The following is a 24,681-nucleotide window of genomic DNA, read 5'->3' as shown; positions in this document are numbered from 1 at the left end:
GCGCGCGGTACCGCGCAGGCGCGGGAGGGGAGGGGCGGCTCCTGCGCGGCGCGGGGCCGCGCGGGGCCGGGCGGCGTGGGCGGCCATGCCGTACCTGGGAGGCGAGGAGGCGCTGCGCGACCTGCGGCGCGCGCTGGGAAACCCCCACGTGCAGGCGGACCCGCTGCGGTACCGAGCCGCCGTGCTGCGCGTCGTCCGGTGCGGAGGGGAGCGGGCGGAGGGCGAGGGGAGCGGGCGGAGGGCGAGGGGAGCGGGCGGGGGTCAGCCGAGGGCTGGCGGAGGCTGACGGCCGCGTGCTCTCTGCCGCAGGCTCATGACGCAGGGCGCGGACGTGTCGGGGCTGTTCGCGGAGATGGTGAAGGCGGGCGCAGCGGCCGACGTGGTGCAGAAGAAGCTGGTGCAGCTGTACGTGTGCGCGCACGCGCCGCGCATGCCCCGCCTGGCGCTGCTGGCTGTCAACACGCTGCGCCGGGACTGCGCCGACCCCAGCCCGGCAGTGCGCGGCCTGGCGCTGCGCGGCCTCTGCGACCTCAGGTGCGCGCGGGGCTCCGGGCTCGGCCCGTCCCCTGCCCCCTGTCCCCTGCCCCCTATCCCCTGCCCCCTGCTCCCTATCCCCTGCCGTCTCTCCCCGCCCCCCTCCCCTGCCCCGGCACCACCCGGCCCTCCATCCAGAGAAGGGCCCCGCTGACCCCTGCGTGCCGCCCGCAGGATGCCCGGCATGCAGGAGTACGTGCAGCAGCCCCTCCTGAGCGGCCTGCGGGACAGGGCCTCCTACGTGCGCAGGATCGCCGTGCTGGGCTGCGCCAAGATGCACAGGCTGCAAGGGGACGGTGAAGTGGGTGAGCTGGCAGGCGCTGCGCTGTCGCTGGGCACGGAGGGAGGTTGGGTTGGGGTGCCCTGGGCTCCGTGGGCTGCCTCGAGATCGTGGGCCCTGGGCAGGAGGAGGAGGGAAACAGCCCAGGGCCGGGCGTCGTGGGGAGCGAAGGAAGCTCTGCATCGTGCTGTTCCATCACGTGCGCTTCCGCATGGCTGTGCCCGAGGCTGCTGGAGAGCGAGAATATTGGGGCAGCCCCTTCGCTTCTTTGCAGATGGCGCATTGGTGAATGAGTTGTACAGCCTGCTTCGTGACCAGGACCCTATCGTGGTGGTGAACTGCCTGAGGGCTTTGGAAGAGATCTTGAAGAAAGAGGGAGGAGTTGTCATCAACAAACCCATTGCCCATCATCTCCTCAACAGGTTTGTCTTCTTCCGTATCAGAGGTGGCACTGGAAGCTTCGTTCTGTCTGTTGCGTTTTGTACACGTAGCAGCGAGTGCTTCTGGGCTCCCATCAGAACTGGAAAAGTCAGGCATACGAAGGTGGAGATGCTCATCCTAAAAGAAAATCAGTCGCTTTTGTGCTAAGGTCTTAAGAGAAATCTTAGTGCCCAGGTTAACAGAGATCTGCTTCAGCTGCTGGTTTGTTTACAATTGTAAGTTAATGTGGTTATCTTTTTTAATCATGGCAGCACACATGATGTATTTGTGGTACAGAGATGTTCTTGTATGTTTCTCCCAATCAGTTGCAAGATGTGTAACATATCTATTGTTTGAAGATACATTCCTTGCGTGTAACTAAATGATCTGGAAGAGCAAGGTGCTGCTGTGCCCAGGGATCTTGTCCATGTTTCTCTGTCTCTCTAAGCTCTGCATTAGCAAAAGTGCACGTGATTGATACCGAGTTTAGCCTGTATGTGTAGATTGGTTGGTTCTCTTGAGATGAAATTGTGGTATCACAAAAAAATCACAGTGTTTGATGGGAGTGGAGGCTGTAACAACGTAAGGGCTATGGGCCCTACTCTGCACAGCACAGATCCTCATGCACTTCCTGACTCCTGCAAGCGGTGTTTCTTTTCTTGGCAGGATGGCTGATCTAGATCAGTGGGGGCAGAGCGAGGTGCTTGCCTTCCTTCTGCGTTACAGACCCCGCACTGAGGAGGAGCTGTTCAACATTCTCAATCTGCTGGATGGATATCTGAAAAGCAGCAGCCCCGGCGTCGTGATGGCAGCCACCAAGCTCTTCCTCGTGCTGGCCAGGGAGTACCCTCACGTGCAGGCAGATGTTTTGGTGAGGGTGAAGGGGCCGCTGCTGGCTGCCTGCACCTCTGAGAGCAGGGAGCTCTGCTTCGCCGCACTGTGTCACGTGCGTCAGATCCTGGGCAGTCTTCCTGGCCATTTTAGCAGCCACTACAAAAAATTCTTCTGCTCGTATTCAGAGCCCCACTACATCAAATGCCAGAAGATGGAAGTGTTGTGTGAGCTGGTGAACGATGAAAACGTGCAACAAGTGCTGGAAGAGCTGAAGGGCTATTGCACTGACATTTCAGTAGAGCTGGCCCAGGGGGCGATCTCTGCCATAGGTAAGAGCTCTGCCTTGCTCGAGAAGCAGCTGCAGCCCTCACTCTTCAGGTTGGCCTTTCTCTGTTGAAGTATATCTGGATACACTCCAAATAACTGATCTGTGCTGAAGCCCCAGGTAGATCACGCTCCCCAGGAATGTTTTGTGTGTGTTTGTCAACCACGAGGACGCTGATTGATCCAGAAGTGCTGGTGTTGAACTGTTGCAGGTTGCATATAATGCCTTGAATTTTTTCTGGATATCTGCGCTCTGATGAAATGCTCCAAATAAATTAACGGGGAGATTGAATTACATAATTTGATCTTAAATAAGCCTGATAGCGTTGAGTCTTAATGAAATTGTGGTGGGTGGACGAGCTGCTTTGATAGTTGCTTGTTGTTTGAGTTGTGGTGGAGGCAGAATTAAGGTGATTTGGGGCAGTTTGGTTTCATTTTCTCAACCTTGAAAACATAAAAGTTTTTATAGTATTCTTCAGGAGAAAGTCAGGGATGCCAAAATGCTTTTCTCATGTGCTTTATTTAAGAAAAGTGCAGACTTTTTTGGAGGTATGGCTTCAAAACAAGGAATATATGTCTTATGTGAGAATATGTGCTCATTTGACTGTCAGAAAATAGTTTTAAAAAAAAAAGAGGAAGATTGTTACTTTGAAATGAGTTTGTGATAAATAGTTGGGCTCGAGGTTGACTTGTATCCTTGTTGTCTGCAGGCAGTATTGCTAGGACGTACACAGAACAGTGCGTGGGGATTCTGACAGAGCTCTTGGGGCTTCAGCAGGAGCACATCACTTCAGGTAATCATCTTCACGTTGTTTACATGGCTTAAGCTCTCAGGAAATGGCCTTGCTGAGACCTGTGGTCCCAAAACTTGAGGCTCTAGGAGGCACCTGACGCTTAATTTACTTGGTATCTCCAGGTAGGAGTCTTCCTGGTTGAGTGGGGATATAGAGTGTGACTGGACATCATAGGTTTTCCTTCCTTGGGGATGGTCATGGCTGCATTCCTGGTCTGATACGATATGGAGGCAGAAAAACTGGCTGCCATCTATTGAGTCCAGGGAGTGAAGGCAGAAGCATTTTAATGACTGTTTGTGAAGGCCAGGGTGGTTAATAGATCTAATTTTGAGTTCTTTCTGACTGGTACTCCTGATCTCTGTCTTCTAAGTCTTCCTCATTTCTTTTCCTCATATAATAGTCTGATTCAACTCTACCCAGACTTCTGCCTTTTTCTTCTGCTGTCCTCAGATTAAACTTCCCTTCTTAGCTGTTTCTGCCCTCTTTTTAATGCTCTTGCTTTCAGCTTTCAAACTCACATGCTTACAGTCAGTTCTTGAATTGGGTGTTAGTAGTTGCTGGAGTTTCTGTATGGGTGCAAAAGAGCCTTTCAAATTTTGAACTAAAGTTCATGTGATGCATTTTGAATTGGTTTTAGTTTCAATTTGTTATTCTAACCTTGTGTGCCTGAGACATCTTGAGTCAGTCTCTCTTTCAAGGCTGGGGAATGTCCAGAAGAGAGATTACTTTCCAGAAGTGAGAGAAACAATATGAAGTTCTGGTACTTTACTTTAGACTTTGTGTAGCTGTGCTCTTACAAGGGCAGCATCATGGGGTTTTGAAGGAGAGTGTCATAAATCATAGTCATGACCTCCCTCGCTAAAACCTTGCAAAATCTTTTGACTTTTTAAAATTTATATTTAATTTTATTTATTTTGCCTAATGGTTTTGTAATTCTTGGAGAATGCTGAGAATTTTCTTTTGTTGCAGCGGTGGTACAGGCTTTTCGGGACCTGGTTTGGCTGTGTCCCCAGTGCACAGATGCAGTGTGTCAGGCACTGCCTGGCTGTGAGGACATCATCCAGGACAGCGAGGTAAGTTGGCTTTAGGCTCCTTCTCTTGTGTCTATTGGTTCTCTTGGTCTGTTGGCTATGTCAGCACTGTCTGCTAACCAGAACATAGCTCTCCTGTTAAACAGAATGTGCTCTGCTTTGGTGCCTTCAGGGCAAGCAGGCACTGATCTGGCTCCTTGGTGCACATGGTGAGAAAGTACCGAACGCCCCTTATGTGTTGGAGGACTTTGTGGAGAATGTGAAATCAGAGGTGTTTCCAGCAGTAAAAATGGAGCTCCTGACTGCGTTGGTGCGACTTTTCCTGTCTCGTCCTGCTGAGTGTCAGGACATGCTGGGGAGACTGCTCTACCACTGCATAGGTAGGTTTCCTCTTTCAGCATTCTGCTTCTTTACAGTGGCAGTACGGGCTTTTGGGGACCTGTTTTTGATGTGTCCCTGGTGTGTGGATGCAGTGTCAGCATCCTTGCTATGAGGTGACCATGTAAGGTGGCAAAGTAATGTAGTGTTATGCATTAGGCTGCTGCTTGTCCCTGATTGGTGGGTGTAACAGGCTTACACTATATCCCTGGGAATCTATTTTTAGTAATTAAGGGTTATAAAATCTGGGGAAAATCCAAATGCTCAAATTCTCTACAATCTGTTACTCTAATTTGCAGAGGAGGAGAAAGATATGTCAGTACGAGACCGGGGATTGTTCTACTATCGCCTCTTACAGTCCGGTGTGGATGAAGTGAAACGGGTCCTGTGCAGCCCCAAGTCAGACCCTTCCCTGGGGCTCCTGGAGGACCAAACAGAACAACCTGTGAATACGTGGGCTTCCGAGTTTAATACTCTTGCACCTATTTATGGCAAAGCACGCTGGGCACTTGTCACTGCTCACCAGCCAGTGGAGCCCTGTTACGCTTTTTCTCCTTGTACAGACTCTGGGAACAAGGGCACAGGTAACCAGCATCACCCTCACAATTTCCTCTTGTCCGTAGACATTCTCACGTGAATCCCTTTGGAAAATGATCACAGTGCTTTGAGAACACTCTTCAGTGTTCCGAATATCTTGTGCAGTGCCTGGTTGTTCACCACCCCTTTAGCCCAGGGAGACTGCTGCTGAAGGTGCTGTAATTGCAGCCTTCGTCTGGTGGCCCCCTGGGACGTTCTGTGTGACACTGGTAGGAGGGCAGTACGTGCTGCATCTCGTGTGTTTGTGCTTTGATTTCAGAGTCACTGATTTCTGAAGGGAATAAAGAAGTCCTCAAGGTTCATCCTGATACAGGCAGCCTTACCTTAATTCCTGATGTTTCCCTGAGTGCAGAACAGTTTGAGAAGACCTGGCTGAGCCTGGACATCAGCTGCCAACAGTCTCTGCCCTGGGTTGGAACCGTTCATCCAGATACTGTCCAGACCGCTCTTCATGTCGTCCACATCCAGACTATTGCTATGAGCAAAGCTGGTGTCCAGCCGTGGAAAGCTTATTTCGTTGCTCAAGATGACAGTGGTTGCCTCTTCCTGACAGAGCTATTGCTCGAGGCCGAAGATTCGGGGATGCAGGTTGCGGTGAAGCAGAGCGAGGCAAAGCCTGAGGCGCTGCAGGCCTTCATGTCTGTGTTCAGGACTGCTGTGGCAGCCATTGCTGGGCTGAGATCCTGATGAGTCTCTGTTCCTTGTGGGACGATTGCTCGGGTCACTGGAAGAGTATCCTCCTCTGGCTTGAGTTTGCCATTCTGGATGCAGGTTTTGTAGTTCTGAACTGTGGGGGTGTTGCCAGCCCTTTCCTGAGCATTGTTGGCCGTAGGGGAGCTACAGCTGCAGGTCAGCGCTGCAGGTGCTGAGCTACTGGGGTGATGAGCAGGACAGGGTAAAGGGCATCCTCCCCTGGGCTGGGGAAAGGAGAAGATAACGTGTGTGAGCCTGCTGCTGCTGGTCTGAGTCACAGCAATGCTGGCACCTGCCATGATAGCCACAAGACACCGATGTGACTGATGGAACCAGAAGTGAGCAAAACTCAGAGCAGCATCTTAGACAGGGTGGTGGTTGTTTTTTTTTTTTTGTGACAATTGTAACTAGTTCAAAAGCCATCTCATCATTCTCATCAGGAAGGATGGAAGGTTGCACCTGGCCAGCCCCTGCACTCACGTTGTGGGGAGCGTGTGGACTGCAGTCCCTGTGCTCTATTGCAGGTTGCAGAGCTGGACTTTGTACGGTGTCGTGAGAAGTTTCTGAGTCACATCTGTGAAAATCCGCTCTGTCAGCAAAGCCATTGCTTTTCCCATTTCAGTAGTTTTTGGCCAGGGCACAGAGAGAAACGGGAAACGATCCACTCTGCTCTGTGGATAAATCCATTGAGCGTTCTGTACAACGGCAAAACCAAGGGAAAGTTCCCTGGCTTAGAATTAAAGTACACAGGTTGCTGTCGCTGGGCCTCTTGTGCAGGGCAAGGCATGGCTTTGTTAACCCTATTCTGTAAATTATCTTACAATTCTTAATCTCTCAGAATGACTGTATTGTATCTTTAGATGTACTTCACTGGAATGCTGCTGTCCCTGTTAAACAAGTTTTAGATTTCATTTCTGATTTTCCTAATAAAAAAGTGAATCGTTCCCGGCTGCTTCCTGGAGCATTTGTTCACGGACTCCTGCCTGAGTCCTGCAGAACGGATTCATCTGGTCATCACGGGGGATCCTGCCTTCATTTTACACAAGATCTCTCTCCACTTCTCTGGAAGAAAAGCTTTAAAGAGCGGTTGTGCAATAATTTATTTCAGTCTTGCATGCCAAGTTACCGTAATACCCAAACTTTCTGGGAGTGAAGTGAAATGTAGATAAAGGAAGTTGACTGTAGCAGGTTTCCTATACCATTTTCAAGTTTCCAGTTTCTTTAAGCACAGGAATACAACACGTGTGTGTGGGGGTGTTTTGCAGCACTCACTTGATGCAGTTTTTAGCAAAACAAGCCGCACCTTGATAGCTTGCTGGCAAACAACCCTTTACTCAGCTGCAGATAGACTGAATCGAGTGCTGATCTGAGATAGGACTTCCAGTTTCTACCCTTCTGTCCAGGTACCTTTCCTGATAAACGAATGAGTCAACAACCCTTGACTTCTTGTAGTTCTTTAGTTAATGTTTATCTCCATGGCGGTGCCACACCCGCAGTTTGAGTGATCGCAGTTGAGAGCAAAGGTTGCCGTGCTCAGGAGGAGCCTGCAGCCATGCTGCTCCCGGAAGCAAGGGCCTGCACCGCTCTGGGAGAAGGAGGATAAAATTCTGAGGCAGCCCTCGCCCCGACAGCTGAGGGCCGTCCCCGACCGCCGGCGGCTTCAGGCAAGAGCTGCCATGAGGACGTTTGAGGAACAGACAGCATGCGTTGTGGAAGCCTTGTTTGATGATCTCCTGAATGACGACGAGACTGATTTCCGATGCCTGCAGACAGACTCAGGAGGTGAGGCCTGCAGTTCCGTGCGAGATCCTCGTTGCTGAGGATGCTGGAGAGATGTAAAGGAAGGGCGCTGCAGCTCGATGCCAGCTGTTGGGATTTTTCAATACAGACTTATGATGACCTCCGAGTTGTATCCATTCTGGGGGGATAAATTAGAGCGGGGTGGGGTTCTCAGAACCCTGCAGAGACCACAGCTGCAGCCTGCCTCGGTTGAGGCCTGGGGGGCAATAGTCTCCTGTCAGCCTCTGCCTGGTTTCCTTCCCCTGGAGCGGGTGGGTTGCACCTGGGCCCTCGCCTGCAGCTCCAGCCTGAAGGGAAGGGGATGGGATGGGATGGGATGGGATGGGATGGGATGGGATGGGATGGGATGGGATGGGATGGGATGGGATGGCGGCAGGGCAGGACGTGCTGTGGGAGATCAGGGTGCACACTGCTCTGTTTTGGAAGGTCCTGCTTTCAGTTCCTTATGGCACTGTGAATCTTGGAAGTGCTTTTGCTGAAGTTCTCAGTGATGGGTATCTCCTTCTGGCTGAACATTCAGAAAAAAAAAAGAAGTACACTTTTTATCTCAGCACGCTTTAATGGAAAATGCTTTAACGGAGGCAAAAAAAAAAAAAAAAAAGCAACAACCCCCATTGAAGTAGTTGAGCTGAGAAGTTCTAATGTTTTTATGCACCTGAAATCTGTGAAGCGTGCCTTTGAAAACCTTCCCAAATTTGGATCACTCTATGACTTTGAGACTGCGCAACTTGCACTTGCTCAGAAGAGGCCCCAGCTTTGATGTCTGCTCTCTGGAGCCTGTCTGCATGCAGTGAGCTGCAGCCCAGCAGTGCTGGGGAAATACCAGCAGGGCTGTGCCAGCTGCTGGATGCCACTGGGTCACTGGGATTGAAGGAGGGAGAGACAAGGTGCATTCTGCCTTGTCATGTATTATGCCTTAACCCCTCAGCCTGCTCACTCCACTCGTTGTTTCAGGGTCTGTGCAGTCTGAGGAAGAGTCACCAAGCTATTTTGACCCAGTTATTATTGCCAATCGTCTGCGGCAGATCGGTGACCAGTGCAACATGGATTTTGAAAGGGTTTCCTCGCAGGTTCTTCGTGAAGTACTCATGGGACAGGTAAAGGATGTCTCATCCCACCTGGCCTTGGGCTGCTCTCTGTTTGTAGGCCAGCCTGGGGCTCTTTTTGTATTGGAGAATAGCAAAAGCCTAGAGAGGAGTCCACCTTATGCTGTAGGAGTCAGAGATGCCCGAGGGAAAAGGACGTGGCAGCCAGCAGCCTGCCTCCACTGGTCTGTCTGGTGGGCAGGCCCCAGAACTGGAGCCAAGCAAAGCACTGTAGGACCTGCTCAGTTCTTTGCCTTCATCCGGGTCGGTGATCTCTCACATCTTTTCTCCTTGTCTCTTCCAAAGGAGCTGATTCCAAAGACCTGGCATTGCACAGGCTGACCTGTCATTGCAGGAGATAAGATGCAGCTTGGGGCCGGTGGGGGGGCAAATACTGTGTGTAAGAGAAAGACTGAAGAGGAGACAGTGTGCTCCAGGGAGCGGGGCTTGAGCTTGCCCTGAAGTCAAAGCCTGCACGGTTTTAGTGCATGTTCTGCTTGTAGTTGTAGCTTAACGTTCGCTGCAGCTCTGGTTAGAGCTGTCCTTCCTAGGTCTTCAGGCATGCCTCCCACTGCTCTCATTTGGACAAGCCATAGCAAGGTCAGCAGAAAGGGAGAGCCCTGCCTTGGACATCCTGCGCTGCGTGGGCACCACCAGGCAGCAGCAGTGGGGGACACCAGCTTTAGTTGTGAACAGAGTAAACAAATGCAGGCACTTAACTGAAAGTTGGGTTTTGAGCCAAGACTCGCTTATTACATGATTGTTTTTTAAAAAAGAAGCTCAAACTGCCCTCTTGATGCTTGCAGATGGAGAAATTTGGGGCTGCTGTGGATGCTCTGAGCAGAAGGTGGAGTGACCAGAACCCTGAGCTGGTCTATGAGAGAGCTTTTCTCTCTGTTTCTGTGAAACTGATGATGTATATTCTTAAGAAAGGAGCAGCTCAGGTCAATCCCAGCCACCTGATAAAAGCGATTAATGAAAATGTTCAAGTGAAAAACTACATTGAGGCCTGTGGAGGATGGGTAAGCACGTGAAGTTCGTGGTGCTGTGTGCCTGAGCATCGCTGGCTCTGTTCCTTTGTTTCCCTGAGCTTTCCCATGCGCTGTTCTGCCTGGCGTCCGCTCTCAAGCCCGCTCATCAGCTAACGCTGCTTGTAGCTGTGCAAACAGCTTTGCGAAATACCTTGCTGAAGACCTACTGAAGTCAGCACCAAACTTCCCATCTGCTTCTCTGCGTCAGGATTTAATTCCTTATCACAGTGCCTTGGGAGCTAAGCTCGCTGCGTTAGTTTAGAATCAAAGTAACTGAGGATTATTCATACAAAAAGCACTTCCCTGCTAATGTAGCTCTACAGACACCACCTGGTGTGTTTTATCGGTGGAACAATGAAATCAGGCTGGGAGAGGTCGCAGTGGAAGATGCAAAGCTTGCTTCGCCCTCCTGCATCTTTCCTGTTCTGCCAGCAACTTTAAACCCACCTCGAATTCTTCCTCTAAAATACATACACACGGCTTGGTTTTTTGTTTGCTTGTTTTCAGGAGAAGTTGGACAACTGAGAGAGAGGGCTGCACCACTTTCCAAAATGCGAAGCTGGGATTTTCATTGATTTAGCTGGGACAATTGCTTTTACGTTTCTCCAGGAGATTGCTAGAAGAACCATAAGGTGTAAAGAAATTCTGTATCACTGCACATAAAAAGTAATAAATGTTTGTTGTTATCTGTTTTTCTTCTTGCATTTCTCTCTGGCCATGAATGTGGGGTTGGGAACCAGAGCATGCCATGACTTGGACAAGTGTCCTGGCACAGATCCCGTACTCTTGTGTGTCCAGGGGACTCTCAGCAGTCGGAGCACCCAGGTGTGGGGTGCCCAGCTCTGGCCCCCAGCTCCTGACTCTCTTTGTCACACAGCCGTGAGCACGCGTGGTTTCAGATGGAGGCACTAGGGCCCAGAGCTGTGTTTTGTTTTGTTGTTTGGCCACGGTATCTGTTACGCACTAATTTCCTTTAAGGCTGGTGATGAAGTCAGTAAACCACAGCCTGCAGCGAGTGCTCTCCGAGCTGGTGCTTTCCGCTGTGACTTGCACTTGACATGTCAGCTCCTGTGCTCGGCAGGCCAGTCTCGCTCCATCTCTTCCAGCATGGACCAAAGGGAAATCCTGCTACAGAACCTGGAGAGAGCCCAAAGCAAGAAGCTCAACCAAGAAGCGTTTGTAGATGAGTTTTTGGTAAGTTCGCCTTAAGGCACCGTTCTGTATTTGAATTTATTTTGAAGAGAACTGCTCGGTCACCACTCCCCAAAGGAGAGATGAGACTTTGCACGTGACAATAACATTTTCTGTACATTTTAAAGCAAAAAGAGGTGTGGGAGTTAAGTAGAGTAAAAAGAATGTAAAGACAGAAGAGTAATTTAATGGTTTGCGTTCAAAGTGAAACTGTTTGTTTTTTAAATAATTTACCAAGTGCTTCCTGTTTTCTACTTAGTGAATGCACTTGTCAGGATACAGTTTCAGTTTGCCCTGTACTGCAGCGGGGACACGCTGAGGAACACAGTGACAGTGCCACTCACTGCCTCTTCTCCCGCTGCAATAGGTTGCATCTGTGATGTGTGCTCCTGTTGGGATGCTCTAGTTGCTACCTGAGACAGTTCTTTGCCTTTTTCATCTCACTAGAAACCCCCCACCCATAGCCCCTGCAGAATGAGAGGCGAGTGTTCAGATAGATGCTGCGTGGACCTGAGGTTGGTTGTGTCCATGCACCATGGCCAAGGCAGGAGGGCTGTGCTGGCTGCTTCTGCAGCCTCCGGTGCCGTGCTAGGTTACATGGAAGGGCTCAGGCATTCACCTGGAATGAGTGCGTGTGCCTTAACACCTGCTAGTGCTCCTGGCTCCTCCTGGAGATAAATTTATTTTTTCTTAAAGGCAAAACTAGCACAAAGAGAGCACATTGCTGACGGCTCTCGTCTTCCCCAGTGTTCTGCAGTGTCTGCCCGGTGAAAATCTGTGCAGTGCCCCAGTCTGTTAGCTCTCTGCCAGCCTTGTGGTTGTTTGGGTGGCAGGGGTGAGCCTCAGTTGGCAATGCACAGCCCCAGTGCTGATGGCTGGTGATGGCTGCCGATGGGTCAGCGGGAGGCTCTGCGTGGCTCCAGGCACTGCTCAGCTTCAGAAGACGTAGGGAAGGGCTAAACTAGTGCATCTGTAAGGCCTGAGATGTCTCAAACAAACACCAGGACGAGCACTGACCCCCACTGCTCCCCCAGGGGCTGTGCCAGGCAGCAAGCCCGGGGGTTGCTCAGCAGACCCCATGAGATCCGGCCCTGCTCTGATGCACCAGTGAAATCTTCACTTCAAACGCTTGGGAAAAGCTTAGTGCTCGACTTCCAGCTGTCTGGGTTGGAGGGAAGTGATTAATCTGAGCCTGCAGTAACAGTCGGTTGTTCCATGGAACAAAGCACTGTCATAGGCTGCTGGATTTTCCCCGGTGCTGGGCTGGGGCAGGGCTGTGAGGCAGCTGGGGGGGCGAGCCGTGTGGCTCCAGCAGCCAAGTGCAGCTCGTGTTCTGACAGCAGCGGCACGTGGAACAGGGCAGGGCGGCATTTCCTCCAGGACTGGGGAGAAATCTTCCCTGAACGGCCTGAGCTGATGGCCGCTTTTGCAAGCACAGACATTGGAAAGAATTGTGTTCCAAACTTGGGAGAAATGTTGGATCCATCCCGCTGCCTCCCCTCTCTGCGTGAACAAGAATCTGTGCATGCATATTGTGGTCATATCGCTGTAAATGACAGAGCTTTTTTTGTTTGAGCCCCTGTTTTCTGTTTGTATGGTCCTACTACTCCCATTTCCTTTCTCATTTGTAGTCACTTTCCAGCAGTTTTATATAAGTTTGTGCAGGGACAGAAATAATGTAATTTGGAGCTGTAGCTATAAGGATTGGCCCCAGTGCAGAGTGGTTGCTTTCCTTGATATCCAGCCTGGGAGGGTGGGGCTGTGCTGGAAGGAGGCGGGGGGAGGTCGCGTGTTGAGCCCCCAGATCAGTGCCTGAAGCCTTCGGCCCCTACTTCCATTCCTGCCCATGTGCTGCCATTGGAGCATGTTGCCTCCAGGTGCTCCCGCAGACACCAGCAGCACAGCAAGGCCGTCTCCTCCACTCGTTTGACCACGGAGCTATTTTGGCTCGGTGACCCAGGGAGCAGAATGTTTTTCCTGCGAGCAGAGCAGCTGAACCATTGTTTCCACTTCCTGCTAAAACTCACGTGGGTGACCGTGAAGTGTGTGCAAGGCACGAGATGCTCCGTCACCTCACGGCTCAGGTGTGTCAGTGGTTCCTTCCCCCCTCACCCCTGTGCATCATTCTTTCTTAAAGGCACAGATCGCTAAGGGTTTTCTTCTGTCAGTCTGCTTCTTTGGAGCCCAGTGATGATGCTGGAGAGAAGTTCTCTCCAGACATTGCTCCACGTGGTGGGAAGGGCCCTTCCGAGTGTCAGACTGTGGAGATACCAATTACAGAAATGGTCTTTTCTTTTAAATCAGAGCTACCCCTTGATGGCAAGAAAGAATACAGAAAGAATGGTGCTTTCAAAGTCAATGGCAACGAACAGTGTGTGTTATATAGAGGCTGATGTCAAGGAAATAAAATTCTACGCTTAATAAGAGAAAATATGCTTGAACTCTCCAGGAGCGCATAAGCTTTATACAGGCAATGAAAGAGATCAGAGATTAACATATGTGAGAGCCTCTCCTAGGACTCCTTCTCCTCCTTTCTCTCTTGACGGTGTACACAACTACTCTGCTCTGATTTCTTGTGCCCCTTTAATTGCTTGTGCATTGCTGTTTGCAGCTACACATTAAGAGCATTTTTACCAGCGTGAGAAAAATCAATTACTTCATTTGTCTTTTCTGGTGTCATTTGCTGGAGGTAGTTTAATATTGTTACTCCTCTTCTCTGGGTGCTTTTTGTACTATACTCACTAGTGAGGACGATGCTTTATGTGCCATATGAATGCATCCCCTCCCTTCAGAAGCCCACATGCCCCTGCCTCCTGTGGCACTGCCTCGTACACATTTTCCATTCTGGGGCTCTTAGGTGGCTTCTGCTTCTATTCTTGGTCTGAGTACTTCGAGAAAAGCCTCTCTGAAAAGAATTAATGGTGTAAATGATGCTTTGTGGTGGCGAGCCTGACCCCCAGAGACCTTCACATGTGCTATCTAGTAGCGTTGTATGTAGCACATTTGCTGTAACTTGTTCCATCCTCTTACCACAGAAGCTGAAAAGGCAGTCAACAAAATATAGGTCGGATAAAATCTACCCTACATCAACAGCTGAGTGCCCAGAGAACATCAAGAAGAACAGATACAAAGACATCTTGCCCTGTAGGTTGGAAATGGCAAATGTTGCTATTCAGCCTTCCCTTCTATGCTGCGCTGCAGCCCGGGGGGGCCCAGTGCCATGGGAGACAAACGGTAACATTGCTGCTGCTTCTCCTGCTTTTGTGCCTGCAGATGACCACAGCAGAGTGGAGCTATCCCTGATCACATCGGATACAGATTCTCATTACATCAATGCCAACTTCATCAAGGTATTGCTTCTTTCACGGTGCTCTGCGGTGTGAAGGTGTTTGCGGGCTGCTGGAGCTGCCCGGCCACCTCGTGCCAGGAGGAGCAGGTCCTATGGCTGTGGATACGAGTAGATGATCTGGTTGGTAGCTGCCGTGCTGTTCAGTGAGGACATGAGATGTACAGGTTCTGCACAGTGAGCAGAAGCAGCACAGAGGCACCAGCCTGCAGCCCAGGGCCATGCACACCTACTGGGCTGGAAGCTTGCAGCTCGCAGCCCCCGCTTCCTGCCAGGCTGGGGGATGGTGCAAAACTGCCTGTGGCCAGGGTGGCCTGCCCGAGCCCAGGCTGCTGGTGGCCGGAAGCTGAGCAGCACCGCTCAGCCCTGCAGTGAGCAGCAGGCAGCTCTGGGTGCTAGGACAGATCTTGCCTCCAGCCCAGCCTGCTTGGCTTCCGATGGCTTCATTTAATTTAGGTGCCTAAGATGTAACTATATAAAAGCCCTTCTATGTCCGTATTGGCCTCATTGGGTAGAAGTAGGATTCAGAAAGAGAGATGATTTTTATTTCTGTGGGTGAGCTATGCAAACATGTCTTCATGTCCAATTTGAATGCTGTCCTAGGGAGTCTATGGGCCGAGAGCATACATCGCAACCCAAGGGCCTCTCCCTACCACTGTCACTGACTTTTGGAGGATGATTTGGGAGTATAAAGTCCTGGTAAGATGTGGATTCACATGTTTGTTTGTTTGCTTTGTTTTATTAAAAGTTGTCTGTAAAAGCAGCTAGAACTCCTTTGAGACTGAAGAGACAGCGGCAGCACCAGGGCGGCTCTCAGGTGCTCTGTGTGAGCCGTGTCCTCCCCGTGAGCTGGGATGTGGGCAGCATCTGGCTCCGTGCTGGGAAGGTCCAGAGCTGTGGGTGCTGTCCCAAGTTTTCTTTGGCCAACACTGGGGGGCCAGTCCAAGTAACTCCTTCGTGGCTGATGAGCAGCCCCAGACAACGGGACTGATTCTTCTGCCTGGATAAAAAACTCTTCTGACAAACCTTCTTTCTGCAGATCGTGGTCATGGCCTGCATGGAGTTTGAAATGGGAAAGGTGAGTAACACAGCGGAGGCAGCTGTGCTGCGGCAGGGCCAGGACAGGGTGAGGAGATGCAAATTTTTATTAAATATCATTGGGGACAGCAAGTTTCCATTTCATACAAATGGTTCCTTGACTCTCCTGTGGCAAATTCTCAAACCGTCTCCAGTAACGTAACCAGCCTGGCTGGCAGGGAAACAAGCCCAGCTCCTGCCTGAGGGCTCCAGCGATGGGGCGGGCAGAGGTTGGTCAGCAGCAACAGCCCAGCCTGCTGCACCTGCCAGGCAATGAGACGGGTGGTGCTGCGGGCAGGCGGCAGTGAATAACCAGACATCTGCTTCTTGCAACAGAAAAAATGTGAGCGGTACTGGGCAGAGGTGGGCGACTCCTCCCTGCAGTGCGGTCCCTTTTCCGTCACCTGTGTGAGTAGAGCCACCTTCACACCACATCACAGCACGCGCACTGGAAGCTACTGTCATCTGCAGAAAATGTGACTCTCATTATTGTTCTGCAGGAAGCTGAAGAAAAGAAAAATGAGTACGTGATCAGGACTTTAAAAGTGACCCTGAATGAAGTAAGTAGGAAAGTCAAGGCAGAAAAAGCGACTCCGCTGGCTTAATTATATAAATAATATTAGAATGCATTGCACTTTGCAGAAAGTTCTGTGCTCCTCAGCATGCTGGCTTAGATTCAGCAGTGGCTGAAGGAATTAAGAGAATAAAAAATCAATGAGCTCAAACTTTAATTTCTGAAGCTGTTTGACAGTTGTGATAAATTAGATCGTGGGTAAGTGAGGCTAAAAGGGAGAATGGAGGACCTCATAAGGTGGCAAGGCGTCCTTTGTAGCAAGAACAGCTACAAATTGCACTTCCAGCTTGCAGCTTCTGCTTGCCAATAGGGCGCAGAGTTAGAGATGGCTGCAGCACGTCAGCTTGCCTCGCTGTGCTGATGGCCACGTCAGTGTCCTGCCAGCACTTCTCTCCTGTCGCAGGAGGTGCACACCATCCACCAGTTCCACTACCAAAACTGGCCTGACCACGACATTCCCTCTTCCATTGACCCCATTCTGGAGCTCATTGGTGAGGTCCGCTGCTACCAGCCAGATGACAGCATCCCCATCTGCATCCACTGCAGGTGAGTGCACGCAGGGCAGGGTGCGCCCGGTGCCTCCCTGGCTTCCCCACAGGGATGGGTGGGATCCGTGCTGTCCGTGATGTGGGATGCAGGGCTGTAAGGTTTTCTTAATACCCTTGTTGGAGAATATAGCCTGCCCATCTCCGACCTCTGCTAGCAGCCCTTCTGTGACTCTCATTGCAGTGCTGGCTGCGGGAGAACAGGAGTTGTTTGTGCCATTGACTACACCTGGAAGCTGCTGAAGGACGGGGTAGGTGTCAGTCCCACCAAGTGTGCTCGCTCACCACCCATTTGCTGCCTGTTGTCGTTGCTGCACTCCCTCCCCTCTGCATCCTGGAGCAAACAGCAGCACTGCAGTGCAGCTGTGCAGCCAGGCTGGAGACCTTCCTGCTACCGATGCTCTTGGCTTGGACTTCAGCTTCCAGGGCTCGGCTTGGTGCCGGCTTTCAGTCTTCAATGCAAGTTTACTGTCTATATTTGTCTCTCCACGCTTTGGTATCAGACCTGCTCTCATTTTCAGTTTTTAATCTTTTCTCTTTCTTGCAAGATTGTTCCAGTGAACTTCAGTATTTTCAGTCTGATCCAGGAGATGCGCACACAAAGGCCTTCAATAGTGCAGACCAAGGTATGGCCAGGAAATGTTGACAACTAATATACTCTCAGAACTGAAACCTCAGCACCTCCCCTTGAGGGCTCGCAGTGAGGAAGCACAGAATGGCTGGGAACTGGGCATGCAGTTGTTCTGCAAGGTCCTTTTTCAGAGCAGAAGAATGATTTTGCAGAAATGAATTTCTGACCAGTTCTCTGTAGACAGCTGGGATAGTTTAGTACTTGCAGAGACATTTTTTTGAACACTTATGCTGTGAAACAAGTGACCGTCCAGGAAATAAAGTGGAAACTCTTCTCAACTGAGACCAATGGAAGAGGAAGCTCAGTGCAGAACAGCGCTGTGTGCGCAGCTGACAAAAAAAAAAAAAAAAAAGCTTTGGTCTCAACCCTGTGGAAACTGCAGCTTCTACTTCTTCTGAGAACTTGTCCTGCTACCAGACCACAAAGTGGCAGCTTCTCACAGGGGCCGATGTTTGATTTGGGTGATAGGTGACCACAGGTGACATGTACTGCAGGTGCTGGCTTTCACATCTCTTTTATTTGTCGAATGCAGGAGCAGTACAAGCTGGTTTACGATGCTGTCATTGAGCTCTTCAGAAGGCAGATTGAAGCACTGGATGCCCAGGAAAACTCTGCTGCTTCACAGGTAAAAGTCACCAGGACAAATGCACCACCTCTTGCAGCCTCAGGCACACCAGGTTTAACCTTGATTCCTATTGCAGAATGGAATAAGCCACCTTTTTGCCCTATTTATTCATAATTGGATTGTAACAGAAACCTCCAGTCTGTTGAGGTGCTTATGTGGCCCCTAGTTCTTTACCTGCTATTTCATTTATACAAATTAACTCATTTATTTATATATACTCTGCAAGAAAGTGCATGAAAGTCATGGAGACAGGTCCCAGACCAAGCTGAGCCTCCTCTCAAGTTAAGCCATGAGAACCCGCTGTTTCCTTGACCACATGCTGCTTACCACAGGAACTGACCTCAGCTGAGAGCTAAATTTTCTTCTGTCTCAAAACCACTATATATTTTTATAATTGTTTAATACAATGAGTGAATAGAATGAACATCTTCAACCTTCTCCACCAGCGGCTGCTTTTCATGTGCATGTGCCAGTGAAACTTGGTTTCATGGAGTGCCTGCAAGCAGCACAGTGGGTTTCAGTTTAGTTTGGGAAGTTATATAAACAGGAACAGCCCAAACACCCACAGCTTCTCCTTATTCTCTGACTGCAGGCATGAGCGTTACCTGACTCTGTAGCTGTTTGCAGCCTTGTAGAAGTGAAGAAGAACTGCCACTCTTAAGTAAAGGCTGAAAAGTTAGCTTATATTGCTGAAGCTGCTATCTAAAGCATGTGGATCAGGATCCCACGATGGGATTCACACCACATAGTATTCACCGGAGCTGAGTGAGAAGACAGCTGGAAAGTGCCTTCTGCATGGGTAGTGGATAGTCAGTAAGCAAAGGAGATGCAGGACTAGGCTGACACAAAATGCAGAGAATGGTGCAAGTCTGGATGTGGCTTTGTAGCTGCTGGCCAAAGCTCCCAATTGTCTGAAGCTCACTGTCCTCTGCAAGAACCTCACAGAGCATGGGTGATGGTCACATGCCAAAGTGTCACAAATGAAATCAGCACCCGCGCAGCATGGCTGAATGGCTGCTGGGGTTCTCAAGCAGAGCTCAGGCGATTTTGCAGGTGTTTGCAACAGCTGGGTCATTGTCTGGCCCTCAGCACTGAAAGGTGCACACAAGAAGAGCTGTTCAGGAGGACCTGTTCTTAACGTTCAGTGCCAAACTGGTGTTTTCAAGTTGGCATTTGCCATTCCCAAACTCCATTAATCATTAAAAGTAGTTGGCAGAAATTCTGTCTCCTCAAATAGCATGTCTGTGCTCTTTGCATTTTTTTTCTTCACTCTCTTGCTTTCTTTCATCAGGCTCTAACAAGGCATCCTGTACCCAAGCCACAGCTAACTCCCGTGGAAGATATCTATTCTCTGAGTTTGCTAACCTGGTAAGGCCATCACACAAGTGTCCCACGTATTTTCGGTTACCCCTGTTATTTCAGGAAGATGCACTTTTCCTGTGTATTTTGTGGAATCATAGAATCATCAAGGTTGGGAAACACCACTAAGACCACTTCAGCTGTGTAAAGGGACCTCCTCTGCTCACCATTTAATGGTGGCCAAACAGGGCTTCCCTGCCACTCCAGGCTGAACTGGGCGGGCTCTGTGTTCCCAGGGGACAGATCTGCCCTTACAAACAATGCTCTGGGGCCTTGTTAATAGGCTAACAGATTTCTGAGTGCTTGACAGCTCTGAGTTCATGCTGCCATGCTTTATTGCAGCTCAGGGCAAGAGGACCAGGATGTGCACCGACACTTTCCTCCTCTGGCACAAAATGAAGCACCGCTGACATCCCTGTCTGCCACAGCAGCACGGGGCAGCTCTGAGGACAGAGGCCCTTCCATCAGAGCGGCGGTCTCCATTGGCACTTTGAACATCAGTGGCACCAGGCATGCAGCTGCTGTCAAGATGTGGGGCGCAGGAGAAGCCCTTCAGAAGCACCGCAGTTTGCAGTTCAGCAGCAGGTCCTCTGAGCAGCTGCTGCTGGACCTGGAGCTGCAGGGAACAGGCAGGAAAGGGGCCCACGGCAAAGCACCTCTGGCACGGACCACATCGACGCCTTTTGTGCTGTCACAGCAAGGAGAAGTCTGGGCTTGTGATGGAGGGAATACAAAGCCCACTTTGAATTCTCAGTCACCCAGTGCCTGTTGCTCAGGCTTCCAGGTGAAGGAGCAGGATGTATTTTCCCCTGTTGAGCTGAACCACTCAAGCCAAGTAGCAGATGGTCCCCCTGGCCATAGGAACTGCAGGCGATGTCCTTACCCTTACTGTTGTTCAGCAGAAGATCCCTACTTCTCTTCACTCTCCCCAGATGAGCAGCCGTCCCCAGAGCCATCCATTGGGCAGGATGCACGGGGCCCTCCTTGCACAGTGCCCACCTCCCCACCGCCCCAGCCTGCATCCCACCACGCTGCCCGGCCGACCACCGGCAGGACGTCCTCGCTGAGTAAGTGCTGCGGGCTGCTGGCTCCATGTGTGGTGAGCACAGTCCTGAAGCATCTGGCAGTGCCTGGGGGCGGCCTCACGTGATTTCATCCCACCTTACATCAGGATTTGGTGCACAAGTCTTCTTACTATCTAGATGCCAGAGGCATTGGGGAAGTTATAGGAGCTGCAGTGCAATCAAACAGCAGTGGTGCTGCATGCTGAGGGACGTGTGTGTGTGCGGGGTCATGCAGGAATCCTCCCCTGTGCCATAGGGTTCTTTGTCAGTACTGCTGGGAGGGCACCTGGGGCACATATCCGGCAGCAGGTGAGAGGTGCTGAGGACTATTTGGATTTTAGGTGCAGTTCAGAGAGGTTTGCTATAATCTCTGTTGGTCAGCTGGGTGGGGCAGTCAGATCTCAGCCTCTGCACAGGTCTGCAGTGCTGCTGTGCATGCCATGCAGTAACCTGCCCACGTCTCCTCCATTAGACATCCTGCCCCAGACAGATGATGACGATCCTCCACCCCTGCCGGAGCGAACTCCCGAGTCCTTTATTGTGGCCAGTGAATCAGGTAAGTGCATTTAGCAGTGCCGTGACTGACATCTGCTCTGAGGGCCCTTTTCAGCTTCATGAGAGATCAAAGCAGTGCCTTTGCTCTGGCTGCCTGGGGGGAGAAATGACCTCTTGTGTTTGTTTCCAGGAGAATTTCCCCTGGCCACCTCAGATTTTCATCTTCCAGCTAGACATGCAAATATTGGAACCTCTTTGGAGCAGAGTAGTGTGTCTCACTCAGTGATGTTAAATGACACAGTGAGATTGAGACCAAGTAAGGTAAGTAAGTGCAGTTTTTTCTCTTCTCCAGCACTATCACTGTGTCCATTTCCTTATTATATACTATCCTTGTTTTTCGTTTCCAGAGTCTGAAGCTTCGGAGCTCACACTCAGGTAAAAGTTTGATGTTGGGATAACTATCTTTGGGCATAAGGTCTGCTTTTAATGGAACCTGCTTTAAGTTATGCCAGATTTAGTAAACGTCTCTAGGATCTATGCTCAGTCCAACAGAAATTTTCTGCAATTAAATAAATCTAAACAGTTCTGCAGCCAAATGAATTCATAGTTATATTTCCTCATCAGCCCCTGCATCACTCTGTCTATTTCACGATGATGTTCCCTGCAGTCTCCTCAGGCTGAGGGTTGTCACATCCTTTTACTGCATGTTATGTGTTTCCTTTGACACAATGGAGATATACAGGTTAGAGTTCTGCAGTCCTCGTACTGAACAGATATACGCATTCTGAAAGGCAGATATATGAACCTCCTGTCTTTGCTTTCTCAGAAATAAACCGGGATCGCTCTAATTCTCCTCCCCCACTTCCTGAAAGAACCCCGGAGTCGTTTGTTCTCGCTGATGAACAAAGTAAGTGGTGACTTATTTTCCCAGCATTTAACTGAGATTTATACTTACATCTAAACCTGTAACAGCTCAGGTAACAGTGGCTCATTTGTTCAAAATATTACCAATGGACTTAACTGTAGGAGAGGTCAGCAGATATAAAGGAAGCAAATGCAACCAGGGAACCTGTTGGGAATTTCTGCAGACGCTGCATTGGAGGAAACAAAAAGCAGCAACAAAGCACTGAGAAAAGAAGCGAGAGGATTCATGACCACATAAAATGTTCTGCTGTATGTTCCCAGGTCTGCAGCTTCCTGCAAGAAATTCTACAGGTAGTTCTTGGGACTTGAGTAATGGAGCTTCTGAATCATCACCAAAAGAGCCTGTGAAATGCTTCAGGAGAAGCAAGGTAAACAAACAAACGAAAAAGCACCTGCACAAAAGCTATAGGTAAAGGAGATGCTGACAAGAGATTTTCCTAGCTACAGCTACTGTTCCTTTCTGACTGCTAACCATTGGTAAACAGCATGCTTTGAGAGCACTCTTCAATTTAGAGCAAGGAAACAAGTCTAATAGTATTGTGTTGTAGAACTGTAGACCCTACCTGTGCATGAAAAGAACAGAGCCACACATTCACGCCTGTGTGAATGGTTCTGCCTCAGCATTTCAAAGTACCAGTTCTTCTGGGAAAAATTTGCTTGAGTGGAGTCTGAATTCCCATGTAGGATGGATTCTGCTCATTACTGTGGCTCCAGTTAATTATCCTCATAAGAAATTGTATTTTGGGATGTTACAGTTGAGTAGAAAAGCATTTGAGGAAAACAGGAAACTTGCTATATTTTTTTTGAACAAGCATTTTTCTTTTTCTTTCTTTCTTTCTTTCTTTCTTTCTTTCTTTCTTTCTTTCTTTCTTTCTTTCTTTCTTTCTTTCTTTCTTTCTTTTCTTTTCTTTTCTTTTCTTTTCTTTTCTTTTCTTTTCTTTTCTTTTCTTTTTTTGCAGAGTTTGAAAATACTCAAAAACGTGAGAAAAAGTAAGTCTTTCAGACCAACCTGAATGATTTTATCATTCTGTCAAATGCTCTAAACATGGGGGAGCGCGGTACTCTGGGGAATGTGATTGACCTGAGCCCCATTCTGGATTCTGCCTGATCTATTTGGAGCATAAATAAGGATTTTCTCATTAAGTTCCCTTTGATCTAAACTTTAAAAGTTTATCTTGAAAATAGGACGGCTAATAACTGTTCAAAGCACTGCTGAGCAAACATTTTTCCAGAGGATTGCACGGCAGTAGTGCATCTACTCCCTACTACGAGCAAATAATGTCTTTAAAAACGTGTGACATTCAAGCTGTGGTAATACAGAGAGCACTTTGTCTGGAGTGCAGTTGTACATGTGGCAGTGTGTGTTCTCCTGTAGGTGTGTGAAAAAAATCCAGTTCTTCAGGGAGTTACAATGATTACTAACTGTGTCAGTACAATTTTGTGTTTCCAGGCATCTGTAGTCCATCTTCACTGACAAAACCACCAGAATCTGTACCTTCAAATCATTTGAGCTCTTTCTTTAATTTTGGTATGTATTCGTGTCATAGTGGGAGGATTTGTTGATAAATACAATGACAGACTGTATTTGTAGTTTTTGAAGCAACAGCCTGTAGTCAGCTGGTGCAAGTAAACTACATCTTAAATTCTGGGAGAACTTAAATTACAAGTGTTTTCAAAAACCCCATTATTTTAGGAAATTACGCAGTCAAAATCTATAAAATGCTGAATTTGTTGCATTAAAAAAATATTTCTTTTTTCCTAGGCTTTGCAAGTCGATTTTCAAAACCAAAAGGACCAAGAAACCCACCACCAGCATGGAATATTTAGATAAACCTTATAGATTTGGTGTCACAGATGTGTGAATACCTTCTGATGTGCCCTGAATGTTCATTTCAGTAAGGTTTCCATCAAAATGAATACATCAAAATGTGTTGCACGATATTTGCGAATGACGCACTACTTGCACGTTCTTCCACTGAAGTTCTGAAGTATAGAAGCACGTGTAACTACCAGCAGCTGAGCACTTTCAGTTAATTCACAACGGGATGGAAATCTAAGCCCAGGAACAGATATTTTATCCTAACGAGTGATGTATTTTTGTTGGGTTTTGGAATGAGTTCTCTTCAAAACGGTAGATTTGAGCTTTCTGAAACAAAACACTGTAAACTGCAAACAATTCCAGTAAAGACTGCTGAATGGCAGAGGGGACTGAACCACCACAGGGAGCTGGAGCCCTGCAGACACCGAGCGTGCCACAGCCGAAGTCCTGTGTTGCCTTGTGTGTTTCTATCACTTGAACGAAAAGGGAATGAACATCTCAAACCATACTAATAATTTCCCTTTAATTGAACGTTCATTTCTTTTTTTTTTTTCCTCATCTGAACCAGATTTTTTTCCCTAGTTTTTCAGTTAACAAGGATACTGCAAAACTGGCGGACCCTACGGCCCTCACTATACAAAAACCCACACAGCGATCGCAGCGCCCACAAATGACAGCTGTTTGTATTTAATATTTTTATGACGCGGGAACGTGGAAAGCCATAACCGAATTCAGGGACAGTGTATTTCATCCAGGAAGTATTTTATTATGTGTGACAAATGCTGTGTAAATAAATAAAGTTTATTTATGGGCCGGAATGCATCTGAGTGTGCTGACAGGCCCCGGAACGGGACAGCCAAACCGCGCCCCAGAAGGACGGCGCCCTTCCCGCCCTCCGCGCGCCGCTCGCTACAGCCACTCACATAGCGGCGAGCACGTGACCGCACCACGCGACGCGGCGCGCGGCCGCCCCTCCACCGCCCACTCCAGTCGTGCAGGCGCCCACGCATGCGCCCGAGGGCGGACTACACTTCCCGGCGCACCGCCGCAAACTACAACTCCCAGGGGGTGCCGCGCGACGCCTGCGCAGTGCCGGCTGGCGCTCGGGCCATTTAAATGTGTGTGAGGGAGACTGTGAAATGGCTGCGCAGGTCGCTGCGGTGCGCGCCGTATCCCGGGCCCCGGAGGAGCCGCCCCCGCTGCCCTCGGGGGAGCGGCCCGGCCGGCCTC

The 24,681-nt window shown here is 49.5% G+C and overlaps 3 protein-coding genes across 5 annotated transcripts; all 3 read left to right on the top strand.

Moving 5' to 3' along the window:
• Window positions 38–6,829, top strand: AP4B1 (adaptor related protein complex 4 beta 1 subunit). Its single transcript, XM_021376978.1, has 10 exons — window positions 38–198; window positions 310–534; window positions 709–839; window positions 1,089–1,236; window positions 1,901–2,397; window positions 3,103–3,186; window positions 4,156–4,259; window positions 4,390–4,597; window positions 4,895–5,179; window positions 5,452–6,829. The coding sequence occupies exons 1-10, from the start codon at window positions 86–88 to the stop codon at window positions 5,877–5,879; spliced, it is 2,223 nt and encodes a 740-aa protein (XP_021232653.1). The 5' UTR covers window positions 38–85; the 3' UTR covers window positions 5,880–6,829.
• On the top strand, window positions 7,297–10,493 carry BCL2L15 (BCL2 like 15). Of its 2 annotated transcripts, none has more exons than XM_021376982.1 (4): window positions 7,297–7,667; window positions 8,640–8,782; window positions 9,577–9,792; window positions 10,309–10,493. In XM_021376982.1, the coding sequence occupies exons 1-4, from the start codon at window positions 7,562–7,564 to the stop codon at window positions 10,324–10,326; spliced, it is 483 nt and encodes a 160-aa protein (XP_021232657.1). In that variant the 5' UTR covers window positions 7,297–7,561; the 3' UTR covers window positions 10,327–10,493. The 2 variants fall into 2 exon arrangements, with proteins under 2 accessions (XP_021232657.1, XP_021232658.1); XM_021376983.1 differs by lacking the exon at window positions 7,297–7,667 and adding an exon at window positions 7,766–7,794 and having other exon boundaries at window positions 8,614–8,782.
• On the top strand, window positions 10,620–24,273 carry PTPN22 (protein tyrosine phosphatase, non-receptor type 22). Of its 2 annotated transcripts, XM_021376977.1 has the most exons (21): window positions 10,620–10,995; window positions 14,028–14,136; window positions 14,266–14,342; window positions 14,942–15,037; window positions 15,378–15,416; window positions 15,752–15,823; window positions 15,916–15,975; window positions 16,393–16,535; window positions 16,719–16,785; window positions 17,083–17,160; window positions 17,698–17,790; window positions 19,082–19,158; window positions 19,492–20,216; window positions 20,686–20,769; window positions 20,899–21,029; window positions 21,116–21,143; window positions 21,535–21,615; window positions 21,894–22,000; window positions 22,592–22,622; window positions 23,083–23,160; window positions 23,395–24,273. In XM_021376977.1, exons 1-21 carry the CDS (start codon window positions 10,909–10,911, stop codon window positions 23,457–23,459), a joined length of 2,328 nt encoding a protein of 775 aa, XP_021232652.1. In that variant the 5' UTR covers window positions 10,620–10,908; the 3' UTR covers window positions 23,460–24,273. The 2 variants fall into 2 exon arrangements, 1 of the variants encoding a protein (XP_021232652.1); XR_002432790.1 differs by lacking the exon at window positions 22,592–22,622.

The sequence above is a fragment of the Numida meleagris genome, chromosome 25, assembly GCF_002078875.1.
Source record: "Numida meleagris isolate 19003 breed g44 Domestic line chromosome 25, NumMel1.0, whole genome shotgun sequence".
NCBI lineage: Eukaryota > Metazoa > Chordata > Aves > Galliformes > Numididae > Numida > Numida meleagris.
This window is presented reverse-complemented; position numbering and strand designations above follow the sequence as displayed.